General features: G+C 28.3%; 1 protein-coding gene across 2 annotated transcripts in view; it reads right to left on the bottom strand.

Annotated features, from left to right (window-relative positions):
* Window positions 1-12142, bottom strand: part of LOC142318454 (uncharacterized) — a 40966-nt gene that overhangs the window by 9278 nt on the left and 19546 nt on the right. The window contains exons 3-5 of one of the 2 annotated variants that reach the window (XM_075355038.1): window positions 11652-11789; window positions 4602-4754; window positions 3323-3394 (exon numbers count right to left, since the gene is read on the bottom strand). In XM_075355038.1, coding sequence (XP_075211153.1) covers window positions 3356-3394; window positions 4602-4754; window positions 11652-11789 — 330 coding nt within the window. In that variant the 3' untranslated portion in view covers window positions 3323-3355. The remainder of the gene's footprint in view (window positions 1-3322; window positions 3395-4601; window positions 4755-11651; window positions 11790-12142) is intronic. The other variant, XM_075355039.1, reaches the window with a different exon arrangement.

The following is a 12142-nucleotide window of genomic DNA, read 5'->3' as shown; positions in this document are numbered from 1 at the left end:
CTGCTCATGCAGAAGCTTTCACTATACTAGAAGTTTAATTAAAGTGTAAAGAGCATCAACCTAAATATTTCAAATATCGACTGTTACCAAAGGAGGCATCTGAAAAATGTTCAAAAAATAATAATTTTTCGGAACCTGTATTTTTACTTAGGCTATTGTAAAAATATATATAATTATTTTAGGAATTATCTATATACATACATGTACAGTATTTAAGTTGCCAGTATTTGCTTTAACAATAAAGTATGTGAGTGTAACTCATATATTAATATTACTCATATTTTGCTAAAATTAATCTGAATGTTAAATTTTTCTGTTATTTTAATCGTTTTTATTGAAAAATCCAAAAATAATCAAATAAAAAATTTGAATTTACATAGATCCCAAAATAATTTGAATTATTTTGCAGCATAAATTAAAAGGCAGTCCACAATCAAAGAGTGGAGTAATACTGCCCAAACCTAAATTATCATTGAGATGATACTATCTAGATGGTTCCAATTGTTTTAAATAAATTGCCAATTGAAAAAAAAAGAATTATAAGTTCAAAGATGAAATTGAAAACCTGTGGAGTGATACTGGTCAAACCTAATCTAACAATGTGAAAATTCTACATAATTATTTTTCAATAAATTATCAAAGATATTAAGATAATTAATACGTTCAAAGTTGAAATTAAAAAACCTGGTTTACTTGACTAAGGTGATGTAGAATTCTTATTTTAAAAAAAAGAAGTTTTCTTGTTTTTATGTTAATAAGAAGTACATAATAATTATGTCTTCATATATTTAATATTTAACAGGTTACAAGTACTTATAACAAATAGTAACATCATAAACTATTTGTTAATGAATATTATTAATGTTTTTAGCTACCGTTTAGATATTAATTGTATCAAAAATTTATTATTAAAAGTTTTAATACCATTATCCTTATAAAATAATCTCTTTTATCTAATTAAAAAATATTTTAATGGCTATTTAATATTGTTACAATAAATTTTTAAAAATATTCTTAAATATATGAATATTTTTTCAATGAGTTACATAAACTGCCAGAGTTTGCTATTTTAAGGTATATATATATATATTTTTTTTTTTTTAGTAATCTCTTATTTGTTTTAAAAACATATTCCTAGTTGAAAAGTTAAATCTGGAAATTCTGAGCAATTACTTAATCTTTATATACTTTAGATTCTTTTCATACTTTAATATAATGTATTGGAAATACTTAGGATTAGAAAAACATAAGATCTAAATGTCAGAAAGCAGGTTTGGACATTGGGTACCAAGATCAAAGTCTGTGCCAGATTATCAGTACTTTTGCCAATTAGCAATCAGTTTTGTGAGTTATGGCGACCTGTTCAGATGCTAATTTGTAATTCGTTCTGTGGGGAGAGATTAGGGGCAAAGTTCAGGTACGTCATCATACTAAACATCATTTTGTAGGTCACTGAATTGAATTTATATTTAAACATTAATACAGTCACTACAGAGAGAGATTGCACCAGATTTTGTGCTATTAGTCATGTGAACTATGAAGAATCATCTTATGAAGAGCGCGTCAGTCATCTTCAATACGGGGGCTGAGTCCAACTCTGACTATTAAGATAAGTTGGTGGTTTATTTTGCACTTCCGACACTTAATTTATGTTGATTTCTTTTTCTGTCAGTGTAGAAAAATTAGACAATCAAGTAATTGCTCAGTATAAGTTGGAATTGTTAATTCACTGCATGGAAGTACTGGTTATTAAAAGTATATACATAACACTCAAAATTTAACTAAGTATTTTTGTACTTCAGATACACCATATGTTCAAAAATTAAATTATAATAATTAAATATAAGAAATTCAAAATCAGAACTGTATACATTTTATATAATAAGGTATGGCATTACATTATAAAGTTACTGTTGATAAAAAAGAATTTAAAAAAACACAGAAAAATGGGAGCTTAAGTAATTTAAAAAAAAAGTTTAAATAGATTGAAAATTATGAAAAAAAAAAAAAAACACTTTCCCAATGTTAGTTGGGTGTAATGAGCCAATTATGAAATAAAATATTTATTGATAAAATGACTGAACAGTAAATAATATGATGTTTTATACTATTTAAATAATGTATAAACTGTGGATCTTTAAAATTTAAAACTGCACTTATGATCCCCAAAACATTTAAAATGGGATAAGGTTTGAAATGCAATATAACACAGCATAAAAAAACTTATAGAACTAAACAAATATCTTTTAAGATAGTCTACAGTCAGGAGACCTTGTGTTGTATGATGAAAATATTCCTATATACACACACACATTAATTGGAAAAACATAATAAGAAATTTAGGTAAACAAACCACAATTAATCAAAAATTTAAAGGTTATATGACCTGAATATGAAGTGGTCAATGTCAACAATTATGATAGATTTTATGTCTTTCATCATTTTTATCTTACACTAATTAGAATAGTATGTTTTAGGGCTCCGGAAAATAGAGTTCAGTCTTGGAAATTTTATAATAGGTTCTATATGTTTAGTTACAAAATCAGGTACAGCAACGAAGCAAAATTTAACAATAGTAAGCAAGCCTTTTATTAATTTAAATCTAATAAAGAAACATTTCAAAAGTAAAGGTCGAGCTTAAAAAACAAATTACAAAAAGAACTGCACAAATCATAATTAATTATATATATATGTGTATAATTACATACACACATTGCATAACTTTGTAGTTTATTAACACAACTTACAGGTAAATCACATAAAATTTGCAAATTTTGAATATGAAAACTGAAGGAAAAACGTATATTTATATACTTAATTTACACTAAGCACAAATTAAAGGACTGGAACCGTTAATTAATAGATATAATTTGTACAGCGTTTTTGGGATTTCTGTAGCAGGGGTCACAGTCATAATTTCGTTAAACACATGAATAAACTAGCACCATAAATCACTCATATAGTTACAATAAAACGCAGAAAACAATTGCGCACATATTCAAATATATATCAATAATATTAAACTTAGCTTCAATAAAATCTGTTCATTTCTCTAAAACACGTAGGTGTATAGTGGAAATTAACCTACATAATTTAAAAACTGTTATCAATGTTTGTTTTTTTTACTGATCAACAATTCTGATTTTGGGTTAATATATTTTGAAGGTCACGACAATTTGCAGTTAAATTATACATTTAAAAACAAACTTATTCAATTTATGAAATTGTAATAAAAACAACCTCAACTAAAACATAAATCGTATGTCATTCACCTTATAATTAAAATAATAATTAAAAAAAATTCTACGCATGAGATACGCACCAATCCAACAAATACGCAGTGTTTACATAACTGTCAACATTCCAACATACTGACAACTGTACCGAAATGACCCTGGACGGGGAAAAAAATACATTAAAAATGATAACTTAATTATTTAATTACAACATTAAATTAAAAATGTAGCGTTCGCACAGCTTATTTAATGAATAATTCTTGTACAACCAAATTTATTTTCCTAATGTTAATTCAGATGTCACAGAGTTTCTTCACTATTATATTTAAACCAGTAGATAGCCATATTTAATCCAAAATGTTAACATTATTTAAAACGTATTAAATTTATGTCTGTTTCAACTAAAATATACACTGGTATGAAAATTAATTTATTTTGTCAAATATAAAGTTTTATATGTAATAAATGACGGATTTAATAAAATTAATCTTATGTAATCCTTATAACATGGCGATGAACAAGTACATACTCTAGGCTTTTTAAAATTACATTCACTGTTGCAAAGATTTTGTAAATCTATATTATAATAGTAAGCTGTTACGTAGAATATGATTAAAGTGTAAAAAATGCAATACTCCTTAAAAATACAATACTCTATGTCATTAAAATGTGACCACACTTAACCAAGTCTAACTTGCATTAACTTAGTTGAGAATATTTACAATAATATCTTAAATTATTTTTTCTAAGTTGCAGAAAGTTAATAAAGTTTCATTTAAGTATTTACCATATTTATTTTAGATTATTAGTTATCAGTACAAATTGATATGTGTTACATGTTTACCAATATCATTTGTCTGAAAAGATATTTATAGACCTCAAGTAAAAGTGACGTATTTATGACCACAAATTCCTTCTTTTTTTTTGTGTGCCGTATATCATAATTTATTATGTGTTTCAATACATCGATATGTTGCTAGTAAGATAAGCTATTTTTGTAAATAATAAATAAATCCGTAATCCTCATAGCAATTATAATACACAAGTCACACACACATACACACAAGCACATTTCTGAGAAAAAATGGTCATATTTTTTCTAGTCTAAATAAAACATTTTACATTGTATAAATGTCGTTTAAATTGTGTAATAAAACTGATTCCTTTGTTAATATAAAAAACAAATAACCGACTTAGATGCCATATAAAATGATTTTGTAACAGCGTTTTAAAACTGACGCAATACATAACCAGTTCCAAGGCTACATGATCTGAAAAGGTTAAAACCCCACCATTATTACTAAAATCTGCAATAGACAAAGTGTAATAAATTAAACTACAAACAACCAAACTAAAGCAACTTACACATGTAGATTTTATGCATTCTTCTGTCTGATTGACAGGCAACAATAAACAATCTAATTCCTTGTTTTCTTCCTCCTCTTTGATTTCAATTTTAACATCAGTGCTTAATGGGTCTTCTTCTAAACATGATTCAATTATTGGTGCATTCAATATCTGCAACAAAACAGAATTTCAATCCATATTAATATTATTTATTAATCAACATTAAATAAATTAAGAAAGTATAACAACTTATTTAAATAAACTTATCTGCTTGTATTAATTAAATATATTAATAATTAGCAAATGTATAACTAGCATATAGTTTTTTAAAAAGCTTTTTTGGGATAGACTGTGTTGTAAGCCTTAGCAAGGTCAAGGGAAGTTGTTTTAATTGGTTTATGGTACAGAAATATAAGAAATGAAATTAACAGAAAGTACAAAGCAGAAAAGGAAGACCGATTGAAAGTGATATAGTTATGTAAAAAAGTAAATACGAGGGTTGTCCAGATTGTAAACAACATTTTGATATATAAAAATTAATTAAACAATTTTTATTTTATATTTACAGGAACCCTAAAACTACATTTCAACATATTTATCACATAAATTCCAATACTTGTGATATCATGATACCATTTCTTGATCCCCTTCATTGTACACTTCTACCACCAAGTTCAATTCACTGACAACTACTTTTAGATCATCACTGTTTTGAAAGTACCTGCTTCCTAAAAACTCTTTCAATTTGGGGAATAAATGAAAGTTGCAAGGGGCCAAGTCAGGGCTGCATGGTAGATGCTGAAAAATATCCTGGTCAAAACATAGAAGCAAAGCTCTAGTGTCAGCAGCTGGATGCAAGCAAGCATTTTCATGGACAAATTGGGAGGGACGTTCAATGACATGTGCACAATGTCTGAAAGGACCGGAGACACATGCCAAGGTCAAACAATCTTACAATGAATGTAATGATATGACATATAAGTGTGTGGAAAAACGAGAATATTCTAAGGGTAATTAAATGAAAATGTAAAACTAGCAGAAATGTGGATAAAATGCTACTGTTAGCACGTGAAAAGAGACCTAAGTGGCAGAAATACATACAAAGATGTTATAGAAGTAAAAGCTATCAATTTAAAACAAACTTTTTTTTTGTATAGAGGAACACTACAATTTTAACTTTACAGTCTGAAAGATTCAAACAATAATAAGATTGTAACTGATGACGTACCGTCTCAAATATAAATCTGTTGAAACAGAGAATGCAATAATTTATTAAAAAAAAGGCACTAGTAAAAATGATTTGGTTCTAGGAAATGCATGAAAACATGACAAAACATTTTAGCCCTCACATTTATTTTAGAAAGAACGTGATGAAATACAAAATTTTTAAAGGAGTTAATTATGTAGAGTAGAATAGAAAACAATAGAAAAAAATTGAAGTATTAAGAAAGAAAAGAAATTACTTCAAATAATTCTATGCAAAGTAATTGAAAGTGATTAAGAAGAACATCAAATGATTTAGTTCTTGTTTGTAGATACTAACAACATGTATACTAACTTTTGGAAATCATGAGTTCTTATGTGAAAAGTATAATGCTACAATGTAATTGAATTTCAGTAGTCTTGAACCTTCTTCTATATTTCCTGTAAATATATATATTTTTTTTCTATATTTTTCCTACAACCATTTCACTTACTTTGTATATTCTATTCTGTGTAGTTGTTAAATACACTGTCATTTATGTAACTTTATCTACAATAATTAATCCAATAATTTTGCATATTTTATGGAAGTGATTAATTTTCTTTTAAAGTAACGCTATGAACATGTTGACATGTTATGAATAATATTTCTTACATGCCATGAATGCAAAGTGATGGAATATAATATGAACTTCAATGCTATACAACGTATCAAATTTGGAGCGGTAGTTTCTTGGCCTTTCATCTGGTGGTCCTGGGTTTGACTACTAGTCAGACATGACAGTTTTCATACACTATAAATTTCCATTTTCATATTCCCACACACAAATTTCTTTGTTGGCTTCTGCAGTGAATTAATTCAGCAGTAAAAAGAGAAGTAAATCTTTGGTTCATTACCCATGACATTTTTTTTTCTACACATTTCCTATAATTATTTTCTTTTTTACAGCTCTACATTATATCACAAAGGACATCATAATTTATATTTTCTCATAATTACTCTCTAACCTAGTTACCAAAACATGTAACTATTTTGGCTGTTTTAAAAATTGACTATATGAACAGCACTTCTTCTAAACACAGCTAATTAGTATACACTAAATTTATTGAATATTGATATTGTGTATATTTCAAATTATAATGACTGTTTTTTCTAAAACATGTGAAAAAAGACAGCAAAAAGTAAGTGGTAAAAAATTTAATCTAAGTATTTACCAACCAAGTGGGTAATCTAAGTGGTTTACCAGCAAAAAATAAAAATAACCTTCTTGTTTCAATAAGAAGCAATAATATGTAATAGTTCAAAAAAGATAAATATTGTACAAAATGTGATTATGCAGTCATGGTTTAAATCTATAGTTACTTTTTTGTTTGATTATACACATCTGCAGTAGCATAAATTTCCTGTAAAAGCCTATTCCACTGGCAGTGAAATCAAATGAGCATTTACATTCTTTTATTACTTTATCCATAGTGTTACAGTAGTTTTCAGGAGCTGAAATATTACATTTGAAGTAACTTCACCTAATATTTTAATATTGTATAATCCAACTTCTCTTCTAAACTATAAACTACTCATTGCTGATATGAAGCTTTGATAGTTTCACATAATTTTGCTTTAATGTTTGAAATACTGACAGTAATATGGCTCTGAAGAAATAGATTCTTGACTAGAGAAATATGGCTGATTGCATTATGTTAAAAAATTTGCATCTATTTGAGGTATAAGACTTTCAAACAGCTGTTATTGTGTTTTTTAATCCATTAAAGTTAAATTGAATAACTTAAACTTTGAGCTGTTTCATTTACTTTTATATCAAATTTCTTAAATTTAAAATCTGCTTACAGTAACTTACTTCCTTAGATCTTTTGCAGAGAATTTTGATTTCCTTTTTTTGGTAACAAAATTACTAAAAATTACATCCCCATAAAGGTACATTAAATACCATAACTGTGGTTTTAAAATTTATTGAATGAATTTTATTAATTAGGATGAACATAAACTTTTTTTTTTGTCTACAGTCATTTGACTGGTTTGATGCAGCTCTCCAAGATTCCCTATCTAGTACTAGTCGTTTCATTTCAGTATACCCTCTACATCCTACATCCCTAACAATTTGATTTACATATTCCAAACGTGGCCTGCCTACACTATTTTTTCCTTCTACCTGTCCTTCCAATATTAAAGCGACTATTCCAGGATGCCTTAGTATGTGGCCTATAAGTCTGTCTCTTCTTTTAACTATATTTTTCCAAATGCTTCTTTCTTCATCTATTTATCGCAATACCTCTTCATTTGTCACTTTATCCACCCATTTGATTTTTAACAATCTCCTATAGCACCACATTTCAAAAGCTTCTAATCTTTTCTTCTCAGATACTCCGATCGTCCAAGTTTCACTTCCATATAAAGCGACACTCCAAACATATACTTTCAAAAATCTTTTCCTGACATTTAAATTAATTTTTGATGTAAACAAATTATATTTCTTACTGAAGGCTCGTCTCGGTTGGTGCTATTCGGCATTTTATATCGCTCCTGCTTTGTCCATCTTTAGTAATTCTACTTCCCAAATAACAAAATTCTTCTACCTCCATAATCTTTTCTCCTCCTATTTTCACATTCAGTGGTCCATCTTTGTTATTTCTACTACATTTCATTACTTTTGTTTTCTTCTTGTTTATTTTCATGCGATAGTTCTTGCGTAGGACTTCATCTATGCCATTCATTGTTTCTTCTAAATCCTTTTTATTCTCGGCTAGAATTACTATATCATCAGCAAATCGTAGCATCTTTATCTTTTCACCTTGAACTGTTACTCCGAATCTAAATTGTTCTTTAACATCATTAACTGCTAGTTCCATGTAAAGATTAAAAAGTAACGGAGATAGGGAACATCCTTGTCGGACTCCCTTTCTTATTACGGTTTCTTTCTTATGTTCTTCAATTATTACTGTTGCTGTTTGGTTCCTGTACATGTTAGCAATTGTTCTTCTATCTCTGTATTTGAACCCTAGTTTTTTTAAAATGCTGAACATTTTATTCCAGTCTACGTTATCGAATGCCTTTTCTAGGTCTATAAACGCCAAGTATGTCGGTTTGTTTTTCTTTAATCTTCCTTCTACTATTAATCTGAGGCCTAAAATTACTTCTCTTGTCCCTATACTTTTCCTGAAACCAAATTGGTCTTCTCCTAACACTTCTTCCACTCTCCTCTCAATTCTTTTGTATAGAATTCTAGTTAAGATTTTTGATGCATGACTAGTTAAACTAATTGTTCTGTATTCTTCACATTTATCTGTCCCTGCTTTCTTTGGTATCATGACTATAACACTTTTTTTGAAGTCTGACGGAAATTCCCCTTTTTCATAAATATTACACACCAGTTTGTATAATCTATTAATCGCTTCCTCACCTGCACTGCGCAGTAATTCTACAGGTATTCCGTCTATTCCAGGAGCCTTTCTGCCATTTAAATCTTTTAATGCTCTCTTAAATTCAGATCTCGGTATTGTTTCTCCCATTTCATCCTCCTCAACTTCTTCTTCTTCCTCTATAACACCATTTTCTAATTCATTTCCTCCGTATAACTCTTCAATATATTCCACCCATCTATCGACTTTACCTTTCGTATTATATATTGGTGTACCATCTTTGTTTAACACATTATTAGATTTTAATTTATGTACCCCAAAATGTTCCGTAACTTTCCTGTATGCTCCGTCTATTTTACCAATGTTCATTTCTCTTTCCACTTCTCAACACTTTTCTTTAATTCACTCTTCTTTCGCCAGTTTGCACTTCCTGTTTATAGCATTTCTTAATTGCCGATAGTTCCTTTTACTTTCTTCATCACTAGCATTCTTATATTTTCTACGTTCATCCATCAGCTGCAATATATCGTCTGAAACCCAATGTTTTCTACCAGTTCTCTTTATTCCGCCTAAGTTTGCTTCTGCTGATTTAAGAATTTCTTTTTTAACATTCTCCCATTCTTCTTCTACATTTTCTACCTTATCTTTTTTACTCAGACCTCTTGCGATGTCCTCCTCAAAAATCTTCTTTACCTCCTCTTCCTCAAGCTTCTCTAAATTCCACCGATTCATCTGACACCTTTTCTTCAGGTTTTTAAACCCCAATCTACGTTTCATTATCACCAAATTATGGTCGCTATCAATGTCTGCTCCAGGGTAAGTTTTGCAGTCAACGAGTTGATTTCTAAATCTTTGCTTAACCATGATATAATATATCTGATACCTTGCAGTATCGCCTGGCTTTTTCTAAGTGTATATTCTTCTATTATGATTTTTAAATTGGGAGTTGGCAATTACTAAATTATACTTCGTGCAAAACTCTATAAGTCGGTCGCCTCTTTCATTCCTTTTGCCCAGCCCGTATTCACCCACTATATTTCCTTCCTTGCATTTACCAATGCTTACATTCCAATCTCCAACTATTATTAAATTTTCATCTCCTTTTACGTGTTTAATTGCTTCATCAATCTCTTCGTATACGCACTCCACCTCAGCATCATCATGGGCGCTTGTAGGCATATAGACGTTAACAATCGTTGTCAGTTTAGGTTTTGATTTTACCCTTAAACTGATATAGTTTTGTTTTGAACATAAACTAATATAAAATAATAATTGCAAACTATGAAAATGAAATCTTTGGCTAAAATTTTGAGATAACTATTGTAAAACAATTACATTAAGTAGCTTAGGCAGCATAAGACAAAATATATTTTTTAAATTTTTTCTTAAACCCACAGTGTGAAATGCATTATGTGAAAGATGACTGAATTTGAGTACAGAATACAATGAAATTGAAGCAGTAAAAGCACCGCTGAAACACAAGAATACTCTCAGTTGGGTGAATGTTTGGTCAAATGAGGCAAATGAAACATATTCTATTACTATTATAAGCAAATGGACAGCCAATAGACAGTAATAAATTCCATTTTTCTGGATGACCAGACAACAATTCTTTTTTTTTGTAAATGTAGTGGTCACTACAGCAAGTAATCACTTGTATAAACAGGGATATGCTGAATACGCTTTTATGAATGATGACATGAAATATGATGGTTAAAAGAAAAAATGTTATTGTCATCAGCAGTAAAAAATTTGGTCATAAGAAATCGTGTTGTTTGATTTACTTTCATTTCATAGCAAATAGTTTGTTCCTAGTATGAAGGTTAGTGATTTTTTTTATATCTCTCAGCAATAAAGCAGGAAAACATTAAAATTTAAATGAAAATACTAAATATTAATGTTAAAATAATATTAAATATGTTTAAAACAAAAAAAAAACTAAAATTGCTATGAAATTTAATTCCCACTTACTTCTTACTGTAATAATATTCAACAAAATAAAGTAGCAAAAAACATTTATTATAAGTAAAATCATAAGCTAGTTTCAATTTAAATGGATATATCAAGAAACATATTAGAAATGTAAAATGAACAAAACATGTATACAAACTTTAAAAAATATCACAAAAAACTGACAACTTTTACAAAAAAAATTAATAAAAACACCAAGAAAAAGGAAAGGATAAATAGTTGAAGAAGAGAAGCAGAGAGGTAAACAAATGGTAAAAACAGAAAAGGTAAGTGAAGCGCGTAAAATATTTCATTTATAATTTTGAAGCCAAGCAAAAATTTGAAATCTCAAATTAAAATATCAGAATTTTTAAACACTTTTAAGAGCTTACTGAAATATTTTTTTTTTATCGAACATTATAGAATTTTTTTTCATAGTACAATTTTGAGTTTTAAAAATTGAAAAATTAGTATTAATGCACAAAATAAATAATAAAGAGAAAAATATGTTATGTATATGTAGCATTTAAATTGTCTTACCACTTCGGTGGGCATTACATTAATCTGTTGACCTTTAACTATGGGGACTTCAAGATTAGCAGGATTCAATGGAATGTTATCATTCTCTATGTGAAATGGCTTTATTTCAGGCAGTGTTAAATGTGATTTGTCAGTTACCTGTAGCACAAAAAAAAATAAATCAAATATAATTATAAAAAAGTATGGGTTAAATTAATTAATTATCTAAGTTTATTTAATTTTTTGTAAATAGTTACTTTTAATAAAGCAAAACTATAAAAAAAAAAAAAAATTACATTTATTTTCATACTTTGTTCACATTTTCCCTTCCTTGTATGAAGTAAAGGAAATAATGTGATCGCGAAATGTTTTGGTTTTCATATTTCAACGGAAATATTCATGTTGACCATCCCTGAATCCATTTGACTAGTTTCAGTGGGACGTCTGTAAGTACGTACATGTATGTATCTCGCATAACTTAAAAACGATTAGCTGTAGGATGTTGAAATTTT

This window comes from Lycorma delicatula, chromosome 1 (assembly GCF_047948215.1).
Source record: "Lycorma delicatula isolate Av1 chromosome 1, ASM4794821v1, whole genome shotgun sequence".
Classification (NCBI taxonomy): domain Eukaryota; kingdom Metazoa; phylum Arthropoda; class Insecta; order Hemiptera; family Fulgoridae; genus Lycorma; species Lycorma delicatula.
Note: the sequence above shows the minus strand (reverse complement) of the source record. Positions and strands in the feature narration are given on the sequence as shown.